The 25,044-nt window shown below is 39.1% G+C and overlaps 2 protein-coding genes across 4 annotated transcripts in view; both read left to right on the top strand.

The window, feature by feature from the left end:
• Positions 1–1,567, top strand: part of gnmt (glycine N-methyltransferase) — a 36,223-nt gene extending 34,656 nt beyond the window's left edge. The window contains exon 6 of the mRNA XM_061886895.1: positions 693–1,567. Coding sequence (XP_061742879.1) covers positions 693–864 — 172 coding nt within the window. The 3' untranslated portion in view covers positions 865–1,567. The remainder of the gene's footprint in view (positions 1–692) is intronic.
• A 3,295-nt stretch (positions 1,568–4,862) lies between these two features.
• dnal1 (dynein, axonemal, light chain 1) lies at positions 4,863–16,495 on the top strand. Of its 3 annotated transcripts, none has more exons than XM_061885791.1 (9): positions 4,863–5,092; positions 5,686–5,700; positions 5,834–5,872; positions 5,959–6,068; positions 11,086–11,141; positions 11,217–11,272; positions 11,354–11,480; positions 12,754–12,894; positions 16,253–16,495. In XM_061885791.1, exons 2-9 carry the CDS (start codon positions 5,695–5,697, stop codon positions 16,342–16,344), a joined length of 627 nt encoding a protein of 208 aa, XP_061741775.1. In that variant the 5' UTR covers positions 4,863–5,092; positions 5,686–5,694; the 3' UTR covers positions 16,345–16,495. The 3 variants fall into 3 exon arrangements, with proteins under 3 accessions (XP_061741775.1, XP_061741776.1, XP_061741774.1); XM_061885790.1 differs by lacking the exon at positions 4,863–5,092 and adding an exon at positions 5,276–5,383; XM_061885792.1 differs by lacking the exon at positions 4,863–5,092 and having other exon boundaries at positions 5,260–5,700; positions 16,288–16,495.
• The last annotated feature ends 8,549 nt before the right edge of the window (positions 16,496–25,044 follow it).

Raw genomic sequence — 25,044 nt, 5'->3', positions numbered from 1 at the left:
ATTGTAAAACTTACAAACGTTTCAAACATTTTAGTTATATTGTAAAACTTACAAACATTTTAGTTTTATTTTAACAATTACAAACTTACAAATATTTTAGTTGTATTGTAAAACTTACAAACATTTTAGTTTTATTTTAACAATTACAAACATTTTAGTTATATTGTAAAACTTACAAACGTGATGACAGGTAAAAACGCTATGGACAGCCAGAAGACTGGATGTCACTCTGTTTAAATGTTTAAAAGTGCTAAATGGAATCAGACCAAACAATTCAACACAAAAGTGCTTGTTTTCTTTTCAATTATTTTTAGTAATGGCGTCCGCAGAGAAAAGAAATCCATTAATTAGCCACACAGTCTAATAAGCTGCTTATAGTCCCTTTTTTAATGAGTTCTAGACTTTATACATCAATTAAAATTGGCTTTATTTTCCCTCCATATTGTGGAAGTGTGATGGAAGGACATTATTGTCATGGTTATTCACGGGCAAGGAGGTCTGTGCTTGGCACGGCGGAGAGGAGGTTTTGTGTAACCCGACAGCAGTGTGTGAGGGTGTGTTGTGTGTTACCTGACAGCAGTGTGTGATGGTGTGTGTGTGTGTGTGTGTGTGTGTGTGTGTGTGTGTGTGTGTGTGTGTGTGTGTGTGTGTGTGTGTGTGTGTGTGTGTGTGTGTGTGTGTGTGTGTTGCAGCAAGTTCCGTCTGTCCTACTACCCGCACCGCCTGAGCCGCTTCAAAGAGCTGCTGCAGGCCGCCTTCCAAGACCAGGTGGAGCACCAGGTCTACGGAGACTTCCAGGTCTACGTCCCCGGTCAGACCAAAGCTCCCTGCTACTTTGTCCATGTTTGCAAGAAGAAGGCCTGAGTCCAGTCCGGTCCAGTCCCCCAAATTGTCTTTAATTCCATAATTTGGATGACTTTTTATTTCCATGACAAATATGATTGTCACTTTTAGAGTAATATATGGGATTAGTGTTTTCAACTGAAGACAAGAATCATATTGTTGTTGTTTTCTTCAGCACGGTGACATTTGATCTCTTTTGGTCACTTTGCAAAGTTGTGTTGGAAGTTCTTGCGGGGTTCCACAGGGTCGGCCTCTAAAGCCGCTGAAGTCCAAAAGCTCAAACCTGGGTGATTGTTTACCTCTTAATCCTCTGCCTTTCAGTTAATGATACATCATTTCTTATCTTGCTTTGCACTTCACCTGATCTTAAAGCAGAAGATGCTGATGTACGAGCGAGCTAGCGTGTTGAGTCACGTGATCCTCCTCAAACATGCTGCCAACCAAAGATGTTTCCAATCAACATGCACTTTGCACAATGGTGGAAGGCTGAGATGGATGAAGGCCGGATGGACGCCGAGGAGTGTGTGACAGGATAGTCCCGCCTCCTCACGTCCGACAGTTGGTTGTTCAAATGTTCTGTTTTGTTTTGTAGCCAAAGTGCACTGACCTGCTCTGCTTGTCCACGTCTCCATGGAACATTTCACCACAGTCTTATGTTCTTCCAATGTCTGTGGCATTTTCAACTGCAGCTTGGAAATCAATTAAAGATTAATATTTTGTTGTTGTTTGCTGTGTTTATTTACTTCCGGGATGCAAACACTATACAAACATGCATAAACGCACACATGTACATATACAGTCACTCTACAAACATACATGTACATGTACATATACATTCACTATACAAACATATATACATTCACTGTACAAACATATATAGACATACTGTATACATTCACTACAAACATACATATACACATACATGTACATATACATTCACTGTTCAAACATACATATACACATACATTCATTGTACAAACATACATATACACATACATGTACATACATTCACTGTTCAAACATATATACACATACTGTATACATTCACTACAAACATACATATACACATATATGTACATATACATTCACTACAAACATACATATACACATATATGTACATATACATTCACTGTTCAAACATACATATACACATACATGTACATACATTCACTGTTCAAACATATATACACATACTGTATACATTCACTACAAACTTACATATACACATATATGTACATATACATTCACTACAAACATACATATACACATATATGTACATATACATTCACTACAAACATACATATACACATATATGTACATATATATTCACTGTTCAAACATACATATACACATGTACATACATTCACTGTTCAAACATATATACACATACTGTATACATTCACTACAAACATACATATACACATATATGTACATATACATTCACTACAAACATACATATACACATATATGTACATGTACATTCACTACAAACATACATATACACATATATGTACATATACATTCACTGTTCAAACATACATATACACATACATGTACATACATTCACTGATCAAACATATATACACATACTGTATACATTCACTACAAACATACATATATGTACATATACATTCACTGTACAAACATACATGTACATATATCCATCCATCCATCCATCTATTTTCTACCGCTTATTCCCTTTTGGGGTCGCGGGGGGCGCTGGCGCCTATCTCAGCTACAATCGGGCAGAAGGCGGGGTACACCCTGGACAAGTCGTACCTCATCGCAGGGCCAACACAGATATACAGACAACATTCACACTCACATTCACACACTAGGACCATTTTAGTGTTGCCAATCAACCTATCCCCAGGTATATTTACAGAAAAATATATATTTCTGCCATTTTCAGTTTTTGTTGAGACTCCTGATGAGGTTTCGAGACATCTACAACTACACCAGCAGTATTGTGCTGATGAAACAAGACAGTTTTATTTATTTTTTGTAAGGGTGGACATTTTAGCAAAAAACATTTTTTCAATAGATAACATTTTTCTGCCATTTTGGGATTTTCTCAGGACTCCTAATGAGGTTTTGAGACATCTCTTCCAACTACAGCACCAGTGTTGTGCTGCTGAAGCAAGACACATTTTTATTTTTTTGTGTGTAAATATCCTTTACGACATTTTAGCGAACATTTTTTTTAAAATAAATATTAATATCCCGCCATTTTCTTCTTCTTTTTTTCGGAACACCTAATGACGTTTTGAGACGTTTCTTACAATTACAAGATCAGTATTGTGCTGCTGAAGCAAGTCTTATTTTTTGTGTAAGGGTCTCCTCTTATGACATTTTAGCAAAAAAAAGGTTTTCTGCCATTTTGGGGTTTTCTTATGACTCCTGATGAGGTTGTTGGACATCTCCTACAACTACAGAACCAGGATTGTGCTGCTGAAGCAAAAGTTTTTTATTTGTTGTGTAAGGGTCCCCCCTTACCACATTTTAGCGAAAATAAGTTTTCATTAAAATATACATTTTCTGCAATTTTCGGGTTTTGTCGGTACTCATAAGGTTTTGGGATGTTTCTTACAACTACAGGACCAGTATTGTGCTGCTGAAGAAAGACAGTTTTGACATATTTTTGGAAGAATCCCACCTCATGACATTTTAGCGAAAACTTTTTTTTTTTCTTAAATACACATTTTTTGCCATTTGCGGGTGTTGTTGAGACTCCTGGTGAGGTTTTGAGACATCTACAACTACAGCACCAGTATTGTGCTGCTGAAGAAAGACAGTTTTTACATATTTTTGGAAGAATCCCACCTCATGACATTTTAGCGAAAACTTTTTTTTTTTCTTAAATACACATTTTTTGCCATTTGTGGGTGTTGTTGAGACTCCTGGTGAGGTTTTGAGACATCTACAACTACAGCACCAGTATTGTGCTGCTGAAGCAAGACCGTTTTTTTTATTTTCTGTTTAAAGTTCTCCCTTTATGACATTTTAGGGTTTTAGCCACTTCTAAATCACTATCTTGGCCCTGCGGTGAGGTGGCGACTTGTCCAGGGTGTACACCGCCTTCCGCCCGATTGTAGCTGAGATAGGCACAAGCGACCCCAAAGGGGTTAAGCGATAGAAAATGGATGGATGGATAAATCACTATCCCTGGCCTCCATTGCGACGAATAAAGTACTTTTCTTACAAGTAGTATTATCACTGGAGGACAAGGAATAGGAAAACACTGTAGGATACAATAGCTCAAAGGCGTCACCGCGAACAAAAGCTAGCGCACCTGACTCTAGACAAATGCCATGACTGGATCTACACCTGACATCTAGTCGATACTACTATGATTACATCGATATTTTTTATTGTCACAAAATCTTTTTTCCTTTTAAAAAAAAAATCGTATTATGTTTATAAAGTCAGTAAATATGTCCCTGGACACATGAGGACTTTGAATATGACCAATGTATGATCCTGTTACTACTTGGTATCCATCGGATCGATACCTAAATGTGTGGTATCATCCAAAACTAATGTCAAGTATCAAAGAAGAGAAGAATAAGTGAATATTACATTTGAACAGAAGTGTAGATAGAACATGTTAAAACAGAAAATAAGCAGATATTAACAGGAAATTAACAAGTAGATTAATAATACATTTTTACAGTTTGTCCCTCAAAATGTTGACAAAATAATACATTATACTGCATACGCCAGCAGACTAATTAGAAGTCTTTCTTTGTTTACTTACTACTAAAAGACAAGTTGTCTAGTATGTTCAATAATTTATTGAAGGACTAAATAACAATAATAAACATATGTTTCATGTAATGTAAGATTTTTTTGTTCCAATAAAAACAATAATGACATTATTTTTTGTGGTCCACTTTATTTAGAAAAGTGCCCAAAAGTACAACACTAATATACATATATACATATATGACGATAAATTACCACATAATAAAATGAGTCGCTGTAAAAAAAAAAGTACGCCATCATGACCTCACTTTGGCACGACAATGAATGAGTGACGTCATCAAGGTTCGCGGTTCGATGCCGCGGCACGTCAAAGCCCGTCCAAGGAGAGTCATGAAACAGAACGTGATGACAACAATCATCGGTGATGAGTCACCGATGTCCGTCCATCCATCCATTTTTCTACCGCTTGTCCCTTTTGGTACCGATATTAATTGCGAAGGCAACGATGACTAGCGTGTGTATGAATAGCAGTGTACGCAAGTAGGTAGGTGAATTATTATTATTTTTGTAATAATAATAATATTATAACAATAATATTATTGTTATTATAACAATAACATGATTGTTATTGTTAATAATATTATTATTATTTGTATTATTATCACCAGGGTGTTAGCCAATGACTTTGGTTGGGGGCGGGACTTCCGGGGAAAGATTACGGAAGTGACGTTATTGATTACAGGAAGAAAAGCGTTCGAATTTTGGTTTGTTTGGGTATTTTTTTGTGCGGTTTTAACGCATTTTGTACAATAAAGACAAGACCAGACGATAATTCGTAAGAGTCTACATTCCTGGAATATTACAAGATTGACAAAACTCTTGTCGTTATTCGCCTAAAATCTTGTTTCGGAGAGAACTTATATCGATCCTGTCACAATATTGACCCAATATGTGTATTGTTTCTCGGATATCTGAACATTATTTGTATTTCACGTACTGTAACCATGTTTTAAATACTGTTAAATACATTTTAAAATAAGCGTATTTTACCTATATGTACCAGGACCCTTACAGAAACTGCGCATGCGCTGATTTTTGTTTTTGTTTTTACTCCCGTTGTCATGGCAACTGGAGTAGTGGATCAACATGGCGGTGAGTGCTTGTTTTCTAATTTTTCCATAGCACATTTAGACATTTATTTCCATTAAAAAGTATGTTTTTTAATGTTTATGGTCTTGCAATAAGTCAAATAATAATAATAATATGTTGTTTGTCCCGTGTGCAGGGTAAAGGAACATCAATAAAAGATGCACTGGCCAAATGGGTATATATAATAATATCATATATAAAATGCTGCACAAAGTCAATATTTATAAATGTGCTGAATGCAACTTGTGCGTCTGCGTCCAGGAGGAGAAGACCGGGGAGAAGTGCGCTGAGGCCACGGTGGTCAAGTTGTACAATCAGATCCCCCCCATCGAGAAGCTGGACAACACGCTCAACAAAATACCCAAATGCGAGTGAGTCCATTTCCAGCAAATGTTCATCATCACACCTTTTTCAATACAGGGAAACAAAGCTGAACTTGGTCCGTTGTAGCTATTTCCACAACACTCTGGGTTACATTGATGAATTAGTCACGATATGTAAAGACGTTTAATACGCAACGCTAATAAAAAGTTTCCATTGTGTATTTTACATCAATAAAATAGAAGGTTTCGTGTCAAAACATTCACACAAACGACACAGCAAACATTGCACACAATTAAACCTAAGGTGCAGCGTTTTTGCCATATAGTGGTCAAATTTAACGCTATATGTACTAAACACATTAAACACCTTTACATAACATGACTAAATAGTGTCCATTGTGTGTTTTACATCAATAAAATAGAAGTTTTTGTGTTAATACATTCACACAATAAACAACACAGCAAACATTGCACACAATTAAACCTAAAGTGCAGCGTTGTTGCCATATAGTGGTCAAATCTATCACTTCATGTGTTAAACGCCTTTCAATAACGTTACTAAATGATGTTCATTGTGTATTTTACATCAATAAAATAGAAGGTTTCGCGTCAAAACATTCACACAATAAACGACACAGCAAACATTGCACACAATTAAACCTACTAAGGTGCAGCATTTTTGCCATATAGTGGTCAAATTTAACACTTTATGTATTAAACGCCTTTACATAACATTACTAAATAGTGTCCATTGTGTGTTTTACATCAATAAAATAGGTTTCGTGTTAATACATTCACACAATAAACTACAGATGTTTACCCATATCCAAAGCAAACATTGCATTAAACACCTTCACATATTGTTACTAAATAGTCTCTATTGTGTATTTTACATCAATAAAATAGAAGGTTTTGCGTTAATACGTTCAGACAATAAACTACAGATGTTTACGCATATCCACAGCAAACATTGCACACAATTAAACCTAAGGTGCAGCGTTGTTGCCATATAGTGGTCAAATCTAGCGCTATATGTATTAAACACGTATTAAACGCCTTTACATAGCGCTACTAAATAATGTTCATTGTCTATTTTACATAAATAAAATAGAAAGTTTTTTGTCAAAACATTTACACAATAAACAAAACGGCAAACATTGCACACAATTAAACCTAAGGTGCAGCGTTGTTGCCATATAGTGGTCAAATTTAACGCTACATGTATTAAACACGTCTTAAACGCCTTTACATAACATTACTAAATAATGTTCATTGCGGATTTTACATCAATAAAATCGAAAGTTTTGTGTCAAAACATTCACATAATAAACGACACAACAAACATTGCACACAATTAAACCTAAGGTGCAGCGTTTTTCCCATATAGTGGTCAAATTTAACGATGTATATATTAATCATGTAATAAACACCTTTACATAATGTTACTAAATAGTGACCATTGTGTGTTTTACATCAATAAAATAGGTTTTGTGTTAATACATTAAGAAAATAAACTACAGATGTTTACGCATACCCACAGCAAACATTGCACACAATTAAACCTAAGGTGCAGCGTTGTTGCCATATAGTGGTCAAATCTAGCGCTACATGTATTAAACACGTATTAAACGCCTTTACATAGCGCTACTAAATAATGTTCATTGTTTATTTTACATAAATAAAATAGAAAGTTTTGTGTCAAAACATTTACACAATAAACAAAACGGCAAACATTGCACACAATTAAACCTAAGGTGCAGCGTTGTTGCCATATAGTGGTCAAATTTAACGCTACATGTATTAAACACATATTAAACGCCTTTACATAACATTACTAAATAGTGTCCATTATGTATTTTACATCAATAAAATAGCATTTTTTTTGTTAATACATTCACACAATAAACTCCAGATGTTAATGTAGTAACAGAAAACGTTCTTGATACTTTTCGGTACTCTTCTAAATAAAGGGGACCACAAAAAATGTCATTATTGTCTTTATTGGAACAACAAATCTTAAAGTACATGAAACATATGTTCATTATTGTCATTTAGTCCTTAAATAAATTACATAAACATTATGTAAAGGCGTTTAATACGTGTTTAATATATGGGGTGGCAATTCTGGTTGCCCCCCGGCTCAAAGCCTGTACGTTTGAGTTCAACCCAGTGGACGAGAGGGTAGCTTCCCTTCGCCTTCGGGTGGGGGGACGGGTCCTGACTGTTGTTTGTGCTTATGCACCAAACAGCAGTTCAGAATACCCACCCTTTTTGGGCACACTCGAGGGAGTACTGGAAAGTGCTCCTCCGGGTGATTCCCTTGTCCTACTGGGAGACTTCAACGCTCATGTTGGCAACGACAGTGAAACCTGGAGAGGCGTGATTGGGAAGAATGGTCGCCCGGATCTAAACCCGAGTGGTGTTTTGTTATTGGACTTTTGTGCTCGTCACAGTTTGTCGATAACAAACACCATGTTCAAACATAAGGGTGTCCATATGTGCACTTGGCACCAGGACACCCTAGGCCGCAGTTCCATGATCGACTTTGTAGTTGTGTCATCGGATTTGCGGCCTTATGTTTTGGACACTCGAGTGAAGAGAGGGGCGGAGCTTTCTACCGATCATCACCTGGTGGTGAGTTGGCTGCGATGGTGGGGGAGGATGCCGGACAGACCTGGCAGGCCCAAGCGCATTGTGAGGGTCTGCTGGGAACGTCTGGCAGAGTCTCCTGTCAGAGAGAGTTTCAATTCACACCTCCGGGAGAACTTTGAACATGTCACGAGGGAGGTGCGGGACATTGAGTCCGAGTGGACCATGTTCCGAACCTCTATTGTCGAGGCGGCTGATTGGAGCTGTGGCCGCAAGGTTGTTGGTGCCTGTCGTGGCGGTAATCCCAGAACCCGTTGGTGGACACCAGCAGTGACGGATGCCGTCAAGCTGAAGAAGGAGTCCTATCGGGTTCTTTTGGCTCATAGGACTTCGGAGGCAGTGGACGGGTACCGACGGGCCAAGCGGTGTGCAGCTTTAGCGGTCGCGGAGGCAAAAACTCGGACATGGGAAGAGTTCGGGGAAGCCATGGAAAACGACTTCCGGACGGCTTCGAAGCGATTCTGGACCACCATACGGCGCCTCAGGAAGGGGAAGCAGTGCACTATCAACACCGTGTATGGTGCGGATGGTGTTCTGCTGACTTCGACTGCGGATGTTGTGGATCGGTGGAGGGGAATACTTCGAAGACCTCCTCAATCCCACCAACACGTCTTTCTTTGAGGAAGCGGTGCCTGGGGAATCTGTAGTGGACTCTCCTATTTCTGGGGCTGAGGTCGCTGAGGTAGTTAAAAAGCTCCTCGGCGGCAAGGCCCCGGGGGTGGATGAGATCCGCCCGGAGTTCCTTAAGGCTCTGGATGCTGTGGGGCTGTCTTGGTTGACAAGACTCTGCAGCATCGCGTGGACATCGGGGGCGGTACCTCTGGATTGGCAGACCGGGGTGGTGGTCCCTCTCTTTAAGAAGGGGGACCGGAGGGTGTGTTCCAACTATCGTGGGATCACACTCCTCAGCCTTCCCGGTAAGGTTTATTCAGGTGTACTGGAGAGGAGGCTTTGCCGGATAGTCGAACCTCGGATTCAAGAGGAACAGTGTGGTTTTCGTCCTGGTCGTGGAACTGTGGACCAGCTCTATACTCTCGGCAGGGTTCTTGAGGGTGCATGGGAGTTTGCCCAACCAGTCTACATGTGCTTTGTGGACTTGGAGAAGGCATTCGACCGTGTCCCTCGGGAAGTCCTGTGGGGAGTGCTCAGAGAGTATGGGGTATCGGACTGTCTTATTGTGGCAGTCCGCTCCCTGTATGATCAGTGTCAGAGCTTGGTCCGCATTGCTGGCAGTAAGTCGGACACGTTTCCAGTGAAGGTTGGACTCCGCCAAGGCTGTCCTTTGTCACCGATTCTGTTCATAACTTTTATGGACAGAATTTCTAGGCGCAGTCAAGGCGTTGAGGGGTTCCGGTTTGGTGGCCACGGGATTAGGTCTCTGCTTTTTGCAGATGATGTGGTCCTGATGGCTTCATCTGGCCGGGATCTTCAGCTCTCACTGGATCGGTTCGCAGCCGAGTGTGAAGCAACCGGAATGAGAATCAGCACCTCCAAGTCCGAGTCCATGGTTCTCGCCCGGAAAAGGGTGGAGTGCCATCTCCGGGTTGGGGAGGAGACCCTGCCCCAAGTGGAGGAGTTCAAGTACCTAGGAGTCTTGTTCACGAGTGAGGGAAGAGTGGATCGTGAGATCGACAGGCGGATCGGTGCGGCGTCTTCAGTAATGCGGACGTTGTATCGATCCGTTGTGGTGAAGAAGGAGCTGAGCCGGAAGGCAAAGCTCTCAATTTACCGGTCGATCTACGTTCCCATCCTCACCTATGGTCATGAGCTTTGGGTCATGACCGAAAGGATAAGATCACGGGTACAAGCGGCCGAAATGAGTTTCCTCCGCCGGGTGGCGGGTCTCTCCCTTAGAGATAGGGTGAGAAGCTCTGCCATCCGGGAGGAACTCAACGTAAAGCCGCTGCTCCTCCACATCGAGAGGAGCCAGATGAGGTGGTTCGGGCATCTGGTCAGGATGCCACCCGAACGCCTCCCTAGGGATGTGTTTAGGGCACGTCCAGCTGGTAGGAGGCCACGGGGAAGACCCAGGACACGTTGGAAAGACTATGTCTCCCGGCTGGCCTGGGAACGCCTCGGGATCCCCCGGGAAGAGCTAGACGAAGTGGCTGGAGATAGGGAAGTCTGGGCTTCCCTGCTTAGGCTGCTGCCCCCGCGACCCGACCTCGGATAAGCGGAAGATGATGGATGGATGGATGGACGTGTTTAATATATGTAGCACTAAATTTGATCACTATATGGCAACAACGCTGCACTACTAACTACTTACTACTGTGGTCATATATTAGTTACTATGCTAATCTAATGAGTTACTATGGTCATCTAATCAGTGTATGCTATCTAGTTAGCTAGTGTATGCTATCTAGTTAGCTAGTGTAAGCTATCTAGAGCTCAATGGCTGCTGTGTCCTTGACAGGAAGCTGTGTTTGTCCACAAACTGCATCGACAAAATAACCAACCTGGGAGAACTGAGTAAGTTCCTCACCATGAAGACATCTATAGACACTATTTACACTCAACAATGTTGCTTCCTTCCCCCACCTCCAGAAAACCTGAGAGTTTTGTCCTTAGGGAGAAATAACATCAAGGCCTTCACCGGCCTGGTGAGTACGTCCACCTGGAAGGACGTCAACGCTTCACTCTTACCTTCTTATTGAGATTTGATGCTGAAATGGTGTGTTCAGGAGGCAGTCGGGGGCACGTTAGAAGAGTTGTGGATCTCCTACAACCTCATCGAAAAGATGAAGGGAGTGCACCTGATGAAGAAACTTTGTGTTCTCTACATGTCCAACAACCTGGTGAAAGACTGGGGTGAGAAACACTTCTTTTCTCAACACAGGACCAAGCATCAGTTTGGCCGGGACAGCGGAGAAGATCATGGGCAATACTGCAATGTTGCTATTGATCCCATACCGTGTAGAAACAATACAAGTATGATACAGTGCATCCAGAAAGTGTATATAGCGACTAAAATATCACATATTTTATTCCAGCCTTATTCCAAAATTAATGTTTGTCCTCAAAATTCTACACACAATACCCATAATGACAATGTGAACTTTTTTTTTTTTTTTAAGTAATTTTTGCAAATGTATTAAAAATAAAAAAAACAGATCATGGGCAATACTGCCATGATGCTATTGATCCCATACCAAGTAGAAACAGTATAGGGCCAGTATCGCCCATGCTCATGTTGATCTTAAACGATTTCAAGATTAATGATTTTGTTCTTTTCTATTTATTTGTGGATTGTAATCCAAATAAAACACAGGGTTTGAGGCAAACAAACGTATTTACTATACATCAAACTTATTTGTAAACAATACAAGTATGATACAGTGCATCCAGAAAGTGTATACAGTGATTAAAATTTCACACATTTTGTTACAGGCTGTCCTCAAAATTCTACACACAATACCCACAAGTACAATGTGAACAGTTTTTTGGGGTTTTTTTAAAGACATTTTTGCAAATGTATTAAAAATAAAAACCAGATCATGGGCAATACTGCCATGATGCTATTGATCCCATACTGAGTAGAAACAGTATAGGGGCAGTATCGCCCATACTCATGTTGGTCTTTTTATTTGTGGATTGTAATCCAAATAAAACACATGATATAACGGTTTGAGGCAGACAAACATATTTACTATCCATCAAACTTATTTGTAAACAATGTGTGTCCAGAAAGTGTTTACAGCGATTAAAATATCACACATTTTATTCCAAAATAAATTTGTGTCCTCAAAATTCTACACACAATACCCACAATGACAATGCGAAGTTTTTGTTCTGTTTGGTTTTTTTTTAGACATCTTTGCAAATGTATTACATATAATAAACAGATCATGGGCAATACTACCAATGATTGATTAATTGATTTAAACTTTTATTAGTAGATTGTACAGTACATTTTGTTACTTATGTGCAAAACAACTATGATCTGCAAACATGACTATTGGCTTACCAGTGTCCAATGACTGATTTCTTGAGTTTCTCAATAATATCAACAACTCAACAACAGAAGAGAACTGAAAATATCAATCATCATGTTGGCGTTCATGTAAAAACTGCTGTTTTGCAGGAGAGTTCTCCAAGCTGGCTGACCTGCCATGTCTGGTAGACCTGTTGTTTGTGGGGAATCCTCTGGAAGAGAAGAACACCGCTGAAGGAACGTGGGTGGACGAAGCTACCAAAAGGTTACCCGGTCTGAAAAAACTGGATGGTAGGAATTTTCAGCATCATTATGTTGTGCTATTTAACTGGAATATGTCCGTGCACCAACTGAGACACCAGACTAGGCTTGTATGGTATACCGGTACTTTGCCATACTAATGAATTAGATTCGGAATTATCAATCAATCAATCAATCAATGTTTATTTATATAGCCCCAAATCACAAATGTCTCAAAGGACTGCACAAATCATTACGACTACAACATCCTCGGAAGAACCCACAAAAGGGCAAGGAAAACTCACACCCAGTGGGCAGGGAGAATTCACATTCAGTGGGACGCCAGCGACAATGCTGACTATGAGAAACCTTGGAGAGGACCTCAGATGTGGGCAACCCCCCCCCTCTAGGGGACCGAAAGCAATGGATGTCGAGCGGGTCTAACATGATACTGTGAAAGTTCAATCCATAGTGGCTCCAAGACAGCAGTGAGAGTCCCGTCCACAGGAAACCATCTCAAGCGGATCAGCAGCGTAGAGATGTCCCCAACCGATACAGGCGAGCGGTCCATCCTGGGTCCCGACGAGTGGTCCATCCTGGGTCTCGACTCTGGACAGTCAGTACTTCATCCATGGTCATCGGACCGGACCCCCTCCACAAGGGAGGGGGGGACATAGGAGAAAGAAAAGAAGCGGCAGATCAACTGGTCTAAAAAGGAGGTCTATTTAAAGGCTAGAGTATACAGATGAGTTTTAAGATGAGACTTAAATGCTTCTACTGAGGTAGCATCTCGAACTGTTACCGGGAGGGCATTCCAGAGTACTGGAGCCCGAACGGAAAATGCTCTATAGCCCGCAGACTTTTTTTGAGCTCTAGGAATCACTAATAAGCCGGAGTCTTTTGAACGCAGATTTTTTGCCGGGACATACGGTACAATACAATCGGCAAGATAGGATGGAGCTAGACCGTGTAGTATTTTATACGTAAGTAGTAAAACCTTAAAGTCACATCTTAAGTGCACAGGAAGCCAGTGCAGGTGAGCCAGTACAGGTGTAATATGATCAAACTTTCTTGTTCTTGTCAAAAGTCTAGCAGCCGCATTTTGTACCAACTGTAATCTTTTAATGCTAGACATGGGGAGACCCGAAAATAATACGTTACAGTAATCGAGACGAGACGTAACAAACGCATGGATAATGATCTCGGCGTCTTTAGTGGACAAAATGGAGCGAATTTTAGCGATATTACGGAGATGAATTATACCACCTCTAAAAAGTACCGGTTCCAGTGACATTGCTGGTTCAGGAGCAGAGGAACCCGTTCAAGAGCAGACGGCGCCCCAAAAAAGGTGAGAAAAAGTGGACGAGGGGAAAATAATCTCAGCCTGGGCTCCTAAGGGGAGAGGGCACAGACTGGAGCCGAGAAAAAAAAACTTGCCGACATAGAAATCACAAGACTTGCAACAAGAAGGGGAGGGTCCCCTGCTTCGTATGCCGTCGTTATGTGTCATCGTGATACCACAGACAGTCACTCCAACAAAAGTCAACCAACAACAGACAGGGAAGGAGTTTGTTGCGCCTTCGCTGCACTGTCCTCAAGGGAAATCTTCAAAGTAAACAGGGAAACAATCCAATCCAGATTAGAATGCCCGTTTCTGATCCTCAAATGCATCATACTTCGCTATGCAGAGTAGACGGTGTCGCCAAGATGTTGTCAAGTTTACGATTTAGTCCAAAATCACTAAACTCTCAAGTGGCCGGAGTGCTGTCCCGTATCCTCCGGTCATTTCTGGCAGGGTACTTTTGAACGGCTGCTGGCGTCTTCCGGTTTTTTGATAGACCGGAGCAACGCTTACCCCAATTGGCCGATGTCCTGGTATCATGGTTCCAGATAGGTAGATAACTTCATGGTTCCAGATAGGTAGATCACTTCATGGTTCCAGATAGGAAGATAACTTCATGGTTCCCGATAGGTGGATAAATTCATGGTTCCAGATAGGTAGATCACTTCATGGTTCCAGATAGGTAGATAACTTCATGGTTCCAGATAGGTAGATAACTTTATGGTTCCAGATAGGTAGATAACTTTATGGTTCCAGATAGGTAGATAACTTCATGGTTCCAGATAGGTAGATCACTTCATGGTTCCAGATAGGTAGATCACTTCATGGTTCCAGATAGGTAGATAACTTTATGGTTCCAGATAGGTAGATAACTTCATGGTTCCAGATAGGTAGATCACTTCATGGTTCCAGATAGGTAGATCACTTCATGGTTCCAGATAGGTAGATCACTTCATGGTTCCAGATAGGTAGATCACTTCATGGTTCCAGATAGGTAGATAACTTCATGGTTCCAGTAAGGTAGATAACTTCATGGTTCCAGATAGGTAGATAACTTCATGGTTCCAGATAGGTAGATAACTTCATGGTTCCAGATAGGTAGATCACTTCATGGTTCCAGATAGGTAGATCACTTCATGGTTCCAGATAGGTAGATAACTTCATGGTTCCAGATAGGTAGATAACTTCATGGTTCCATATAGGTAGATAACTTCATGGTTCCAGTAAGGTAGATAAGTTCATGGTTCCAGATAGGTAGATAACTTCATGGTTCCAGATAGGTAGATAACTTCAATGTCCTGGACTGAAATGGTCGCCAGGCACTCCCCTTCTCCCAACAGTCCGCCAAGTGTCCAGCAACAAGCAATCCGACAGAGCAGGCAGGTTCCCCCGAACCTGAGATTTTGTCAATTTTGTTGAGGGGCCAGTTGATCAATTCCATTGTTTAGATTTTACAGAGCAAAACAAAAATAGGCGACAAGAAAGTTAAGACAAAACAAGAAAGACGCGAGCTGGTGAGTTAAGGGAAAGGAAATAGTCAGGTTCAAACACTGATGACATCTATTAAACAAGACCAGAAGCAAGGTATTTAACAGAGACATAATTAAATTGAGCTCAATGAGGAGAAACACCCTTGTACAGTGTCTCAACACACTCTGGCGAAAGATTGTGCACCTCCTCTTTTATTTGGACTTTCCCTGATTACATGGCAACAGCTGTTTCTAAGGGGCGGGGGTCGTAAACAGCCATCGCCTTTGATTACAAACGGTGCAAAGAAAAAGGTCGGTTCAAAGAAAAGGTCGTAAAAGATTTCAAAGAAGAGGTCCCTGGAGGGGAGTCAGGTCCTGCTTCCTCTTTGCTTTGTAGATCTCAGATCAAGACAATATCTTTCTGCTGATAACAATACATGAAAGAAACAGAACACCTTCATGCTGCTTCCCATCCTACACAGTGGACTTATACAAGCCTTTTTGCTTGGTAGGATCAAAGACAGCTTTTGTCTTCTCGCTGGGAACTCTTTGCAACACATAAAGTTTTGTGATAACTTAGATCCAAATATTCTGCCAGAAATGATGGCTCCTGTCTGGTTCTGGTCTGTCCAGGCACCCCGGTCATCAAACAAGTCGGGGATGAAGACGAAGACGGCTGAGAGGCTTTGAGACTGTAATGCAGCAGAACTACCAACCTTTAATATCCACGCAAGATTAAATACTGTATCGACTTGGTATCACACTGATACCACCGCCTGCTGCAGTTTGTGAGACTAGAAGAACCTTCCAGAATGTTGTCTAATAAATTAACTCAGCTGAGTGTTTGCTTGGGTTTGTCACTCGGGGCCGCGTTCTAAAAACATTAAGGGCCACTTTACAATATTTCTTAAAAAGCATAGCTATCAATGCTAACAAAAAATGTTGATTTGACATTGAAATGTGGTCATTTCCCAACCAATATTCTACAACACAAATACAACATTGAAACAACACGCTTTTTAATGTTTATTCAATGTTGTTTTGATGTTGATTTGACATTGAAATATGGTCATTTTCCAACCAATATTTTATGACAAATACAAGGTTGAAACAACATGCTTTTTGATGTTTAATCAACGTCAGGTTGTGATGTTGATTTGACATTGAAATATGGTCATTTTCCAACCAATATTCTACAACACAAATACAACGTTGAAACAACATGCTTTTTGACGTTTAATCAATGTTGTTTTGATCTTGATTTGACATTGGAATTTGGTTATTTTCCAACCAATATTCTACAACAAAAATACAACATTGAAACAACATGCTTCTTAACGTTTAATCAATGTTGTTTTGATGTTGATTTGACATTGAAATTTAGTAATTTCTCAACCAATATTTATAACAAATAAAACATTGAAACAACATACTTTTTGACGTTTATTCAATGTCAGGGTGTGACGTTGATTTGACATTGAAATGTGGTCATTTCCCAACCAATATTCCACAACCAAATACAACATTGAAACAACATGCTTTTTGACGTTTATTCAATGTTGGGTTCTGAAGTTGATTTGACATTGAAATTTGGTCATTTTCCAACTAATAGTTTATAACAAATAGAACATTGAAACAAAATACTTTTTGATGTTTAATGAATGTCAAGTTGTGACATTGATTTGACATTGAAATTTGGTCATTTTCCAACCAATATTCTACAACACAAATTAGAGATGTCCAATATTATATATTATTGGCCTGCCGATATTATCAGCCGATAAATGCTTTATAATGTAATATTGGAAATTACTGGTATCGATTCAAAAAGTAAAACTAAAGACTTTTCAAAATGCCGCTGCACGGAGCGGTACATGTCCGGTAAAACACGAACCCACACACAACGCAGCATAAGAAGAAGAAGAGTGTGTTGTTGCCGGTGCTGGAGCCGTGGCTAACAAGCCAGCTCGCTCGGGGACTGACTAGCGACACCATGTCCATGGTCTGGGACTATTTTCAAGTGTCTCTGATGGATAAAAAACTGGCAATAACTGCAAAAAGTTGGTCATGCCAGGAGGAAGCAAGACGTCTTTATACATGTGTACATTTGAAGTGATGTCATGGAGGGGAGGAGGGAGCATCCTGCAGTGTCACGCTCTAATAATAAAGATGATATTTTTATCCACTGTTGTTCTCTTTTTCTCTTTCACTGCTGATTATACATTCATGTCTTTCATTTCTGGTTGTTCAATTCACGGCTGAATTCGTCAAGAAAAAAACTATGATTATTATTGGTGTTATTATGGGTGAGTTAGTGGGAAAAGTAGTGGTATAAAACGGTGCTGATTAAACGGAGCTAAGTTATCTCCAGTGGATTGTAGACAAACAGTCCTCATAAGAAAATGAACACTCCACTAACCCCCCATTTGAAAAGACACCCCCATAAGAGAAGATTGACAAATAAATGTCTATATTAGTTATATTAGCCTACTATCAAAATGACCTTAAAAGTCCTAAATAAGTGTTATGATGACAACACATGATGTAAGTGTCTATATTAGCCTACTATCAAAATGACTTTAAAAGTCTTATATAAGTGTTATAATGAAGACAACACATGATGTAAGTGTCTATATTAGCCTACTATCAAAATGACTTTAAAAGTCTTATATAAGTGTTATAATGAAGGCAACACATGATGTAAGTGTCTATATTAGCCTACTATCAAAATGACTTTAAAAGTCTTATATAAGTGTTATAATGAAGACAACACATGATGTAAGTGTCTATATTAGCCTACTATCAAAATGACTTTAAAAGTCTTATATAAGTGTTATAATGAAGACAACACATGATGTAAGTGTCTATATTAGCCTACTATCAAAATGACTTTAAAAGTCTTATATAAGTGTTATAATGAAGACAACACATGATGTAAGTGTCTATATTAGCCTACTATCAAAATGACTGTAAAAGTCTTATATAAGTGTTATAATGAAGACAACACATGATGTAAGTGTCTATATTAGCCTACTATCAAAATGACTTTAAAAGTCTTATATAAGTGTTATAATGAAGACAACACATGATGTGTCTATATTAGCCTACTATCAAAATGACTTTAAAAGTCTTATATAAGTGTTATAATGAAGACAACACATGATGTAAGTGTCTATATTAGCCTACTATCAAAATGACTTTAAAAGTCTTATATAAGTGTTATAATGAAGACAACACATGATGTGTCTATATTAGCCTACTATCAAAATGACTTTAAAAGTCTTATATAAGTGTTATAATGAAGACAACACATGATGTAAGTGTCTATATTAGCCTACTATCAAAATGACCTTAAAAGTCTTATATAAGTGTTATAATGAAGACAACACATGATGTAAGTGTCTATATTAGCCTACTATCAAAATGACTTCAAAAGTCTTATATAAGTGTTATAATGAAGGCAACACATGATGTAAGTGTCTATATTAGCCTACTATCAAAATGACCTTAAAAGTCTTAAATAAGTGTTATAATGAAGGCAACACATGATGTAAGTGTCTATATTAGCCTACTATCAAAATGACTTTAAAGGTGAATGAGCCAGACTACTGTTACAGCAAGACTGAGGACAGCCTAATAGTTAAAACTGCTACCACTCAGTCAGTAAAAGTAGGTTCAATTCAATGATTTGGTGTAACTATTTTATTGTTTCACCTGTCATAGTTTTGCATTTGTATATGAGCAAAAATCATTCCCTGTTGGGACCCAGGGTAGCTTAATGGTCAACACTGTAGGATCCCAAAGCAGGGGTACTGGGTTTGAATCCCACCTGGTTTATTATGTAACTTAGATTCAACATTTTTGTTCCACCTCAATCATAGTTTACTGCGACAGGTGTCACAATTACATTAGTGAATGAGCCAGACTACTAGAGCAACATGATAATATCTCAATGGTTAAGACTGCTGCCTTTCAGTTAGTAAAACTGGGTTCAAATTCTTAACTTGGACTAGCTGGCTTTTAGTTTCACTTATCATAGTTTAATGATTGCATTTGTATATGAACGAAAATCAAGTCATAATGGCACTCAGGATAGCTCAATTGTTCAGACTGCTTCCTTTCACTCTGTATTACTGGGATCAAATCCATAACTTGGTCTACCTAGTTTTTGTTTCACCTATCATAGTTTAATGATTGCATTTGTATATCAAGAAACATCTCAACAGTACAAAAGCCAGGATAGCTCACTTGTTAAGACTGCTGCCTCTCACACAGTACTATGAGGTTCAACTTAACTTGGAACACTTCTATTTTTTTTTGTTACACCTTAAATGATTGCATTTGTATATAAACGAAATCATACCTAACTTGGACCCAGGATAGCTCATTCGTTAAGACTGCTTCCTCTCACTCTGTGATACTGCGTTCAAGTCCATAACTTCGAAGGTCTAGTTTTTTGTTTCACTTCTATCATGGTTTAATGATTGTATTTGTATATGAGCAAAAATCATGTCTTGATGGAACCCAGGATACCTTAATGGTCAACACTGTGGGATCCCTATACAGGGGTACTGGGTTTGAATCCCAATTGGTTTGATATGTAACTTAGGTTCAAAATTGTTTTCCACCTCAAGTGTAGTTTACTGCGACAGATGTCACGATTACATTAGTGAATGAGCCAGACTACACCCAGAACAAGACTGAGGATAGCTTAATGGTTAAGACTGCTACCTCTCAGTCATTCATCCTGGGTTCAAATTCTTAACTCGGGACCGAGGATAGCTAAGTGGTCAACACTGTGGATTCTTAATACTGGGGTACTGGGTTTTTATCCCAATTGGTTTGATGTGTAACTTAGGTTCGAAATTTTGTTCCACATATTTTACTGCAAGATCTGTCACGATTACATTGGTGATTGAGCCAGACTACACATACGACAAGATTGAGGGTAGCTTAATGGTTAAGACTGCTGTCTCTCAGTCAGTAAAAGTGGGTTCAAATCCATACCTGGATTTCCTGTTTTTTTGCTTCACCTATTATAGTTAAATGATTCAATTTGGATAGTGAGAAAAATCCTTATCAACAACACCCAGGATGGTTCAATGGTTAAGACTGCTGCCTCTCACGCAGTACTACTGGGTTCAAATCCATGACTTGGCAGACCTTGTTTTATGTTATCCCTCGATCATAGTTCACTGATTACATTTGTATATGAGCGAAAACCAACACTAATGCGACCCAAGATAGCTCAATGGTTAAGAGTGCTGTCTGTCACACAGTACTACTGGGTTTAAATCCACAACTTGAAAGATTTTGTTTTTAATTTCGCCCTGATCATATTTGACTGATTACATTTGTATATGAGCGAAAACCAAAACGTAACGGGACCCAGGATAACTCAATGGTCAACACTGTGGGCTCCTAATACAGGGGTACTGAGTTCAAGTCCCACACAGGGAATCAATAACTTGGCTGTATGGCGTCAAAACGACATACATTGTGGGGTGTTTCTTCTCCCCCTCACAGAGTAATGTTATGTGCTACTTGTTTGACTAACATATAGTTGAACAATTAAGTCAGCACTAAAAAAAAAAAAAAATTAAATAAAAAAAAATAGTCAAATAGTGAATAATGACAACTCAGGGGTTACCTGTGTGTGTGTTTGTGAGTGTGAGTGTCTGTGTGTGAGGATGAGTGTGTGCGAGTGAGTGTAATTCCTGGGGTGGGGGGGAATAGGAGTAAAAAGTAAATGATAAAGAGCGTTGACCAATGAGCTCTCCTGGGTACAATTAAAAGAAAATAGGTTAATTGGATAAGAAAAAAAAAAAGTTAATTAAATAATTTTTTTAACATTACACAAGACAGTCACAATATATGTCACCTCAAAGCCACCAGCCTGTTTTTTAAATTACATGTCAACCCAGCCTGGATTCGAACCCAGCACCCTTACACCTGAGACATCAGTCCTAACCACGGGACTATCCTGGGTCTTGTAGAGTTAAGACTTTTTTTCATACACAAATGTAATCGAGGACTCCTGGCTCAGTAAAGTATGATGAAATTGAACAAAATATCTTCAGCTAGAGTAAGATTCGAAACCAGTACTTCGCATTCCAAGTCAGCAGTCTTAACCACTGAGCTATCCTCGGTTTTGAAAAGCCATGTTTTTTTCCATACACAAATGTTATCTACGCCCCTGCCTCTGTAACGTATGATGAGGTTGAGCAAAATACCATCAACCAGAGTGGTATTCGAACCCACGACCTCACATTCCAAATCACCAGTCTTAACCACTGAGCTATCCTTGGTCTTTAAAACCCTGTTTTTTTCCATACACAAATGTTATCTATGCCCCTGCCTCAGTAAAGTATGATGAGGTTGAACAAAATACCATCAACCAGAGTGGGGTTTGAAACCAGGACCTCTCATTACAAGTCAGGAGCCTTAACCACTGCACTATCCTTGGTCTTGTGAGAAGCAGCGAAGATCACATTACATATATGTTTATATACATGTAAATATATGTATATTTATAAATGTGTATATACATAAATATACGTGTAAATATGTACATATACGTAAATATATGCATACATACAAATATATACATACACACATACACACATATGTATATATATATACACACACACATAAATAAACTGTACATATATACTGTATACACACACATGTATATATATATATATATATACATACATATACACATATATATACATACATACACACATATATATGTATATACACGCACACATGCACACGCGCACACACACACACACACACACACACACACACATGCTCAACACTGTAGGCTCCCAATGCAGGGGTACTGGGTTTTAATCCCAACTGGTTTGATATGTTACTTAGATTCTACATTTTTGTTCCACTTCAATCATAGTTTACTGCAACAGGTGTCACGATTACATTAGTAAATGAGCCAGACTACTACAGCCACATAACTGAGAATAGCTCAATGGTTAAGACTGCTGCCTTTCAGTTAGTAAAATTGGCCTCAAATCCATAACTTGGAATAGCTACTCTTTTTTTCACCAATCATAGTTTAATGATTGCATTTGTATATGAACGAAAATCTCAACAGTACAAAAGCCAGGATAGCTCACTTGTTAAGACTGCTGCCTCTCACACAGTACTATGAGGTTCAACTTAGCTTGGAACACTTGCATTTTTTTTTTGTTTCACATTTATCGCATTTGTATATAAGCAAAAATCATGTCTTTTTTGGACCCAGGATAGCTCATTCGTTAAGACTGCTTCCTCGCACTCTGTGATACTGGGTTCAAGTCCATAACTTGGAAGGTCTATGTTTTTGTTTCACTTTTATCATAGTTTAATGATTGCATTTGTATATGAGCAAAAATCATGTCTTGATGGAACTCAGGATAACTTAATGGTCAACACTGTGGGATCCCAATACAGGGGTACTGGGTTTGAATCCCAATTGGTTTGATATGTAACTTAGGTTCGAAAGTTTGTTCCACATATTTTACTGCAAGATCTGTCACGATTACATTGGTGAGTGAGCCAGACTACACCTACAACAAGACTGAGGGTAGCTTAATGGTTAAGACTGCTACCTCCCAGTAAGTAAAAGTGGGTTCAAATCCATACCTGGACTTGCTAGTTTTTTGCTTCACCTATTATAGTTAAATGATTCAATTTGTATAGTGAGAAAAATCTGATTCAACAACACCCAGGATGGTTCAATGGTTAAGACTGCTGCCTCTCACGCAGTACTACTGGGTTCAAATCCATGACTTGGAAGAACTTATTTTATGTTATCCCTCGATCATAGTTCACTGATTACATTTGTATATGAGCGAAAAACATCCTTAATGGGACCTAACATAGCTCAATGGTTAAGAGTGCTGTCTGTCACACAGTACTACTGGGTTCAAATCCACAACTTGAAAGATTTTGTTTTTAAATTCGCACTGATCATAGTTGACTGATTACATTTGTATATGAGCGAAAACCAAAACTTAACGGGACCCAGGATAGCTCAATGGTCAACATTGTGGGCTCCTGATACAGGGGCACTGAGTTCAAGTCCCATACAGGGACTCAGTAATTTGGCTGTATGGCGTCAAAACGACGTACATTGTGGGGTGTTTCTTCTCCCCCACACAGAGTAATGTTATGTGCTACTTGTTTGACTAACATATAGTTGAACAATTAAGTCAGCACTAAAAAAAAAGAAAAGAAAAGAAAAAAAAAAGAAATAGTCAAATAGTCAATGATGACACCTCAGGGGTTACCTGTGTGTGTGTGTGTGTGTGTGTGTGTGTGAGGATGAGTGTGTGCGAGCTAGTGTAATTCCTGGGGTGGGGGGGAATAGGAGTAAAACGTAAATAATCGAGAGCGTTGACCAATGAGCTCTCCTGGGTACAATTAAAAGAAAATAGGTTAATTGGATAAGAAAAAAAAAAAACTTAATTAAATAATTTTTTAACATTATACAAGACGGTCACAATATATGTCACCTCAAAGCCACCAGCCTGTTTTGTAAATTACATGTCAACCCAGCCTGGATTCGAACCCAGCACCCTTACACCTGAGACATCAGTCCTAACCACGGGACTATCCTGGATCTTGTGGAGTTAAGATTTTTTTTCATACACAAATGTAATAGAGGACTCCTGGCTCAGTAAAGTATGATGAAATTGAACAGAATATCTTCAACCAGAGTGGGATTCGAACCTAGTACTTCGCATTCCAAGTCAGCAGTCTTAACCACTGAGATATCCTCGGTCTTGAAAAGTCAGGTTTTTTTCCATACACAAATGTTATCTACGCCCCTGCCTCTGTAATGTATGATGAGGTTGAACAAAATACCATCAACCAGAGTGGGATTCAAACCCAGGACCTCGCACTCCAAGTCAGCAGTCTTAACCACTGAGCTATCCTTGGTCTTGAAAATCATGTTTTTTTTCCATACACAAATGTTATCTACGCCCCTGCCTCAGTAAAGTATGATGAGGTTGAACAAAATACCATCAACCAGAGTGGGGTTTGAAACCAGGACCTCTCATTACAAGACAGGAGTCTTAACCACTGCACTATCCTTGGTCTTGTGAGAAGCAGCGAAGATTACATTACAAATATGTTTATATACATGTAAATATATGTATATTTATAAATGTGTATATACATAAATATACGTGTATATATGTACATATACGTAAATATATGCATACATACAAATATATACATACACACACATGCACACATATGTATATATATATATACACACACACACATAAATAAACTGTACATATATACTGTATACACACACATGTATATATATATATATATATATATACATATACACATATATATACATACATACACACATAT

Source organism: Nerophis ophidion, linkage group LG24 (genome assembly GCF_033978795.1).
Source record: "Nerophis ophidion isolate RoL-2023_Sa linkage group LG24, RoL_Noph_v1.0, whole genome shotgun sequence".
Classification (NCBI taxonomy): domain Eukaryota; kingdom Metazoa; phylum Chordata; class Actinopteri; order Syngnathiformes; family Syngnathidae; genus Nerophis; species Nerophis ophidion.
Note: the sequence above shows the minus strand (reverse complement) of the source record. Positions and strands in the feature narration are given on the sequence as shown.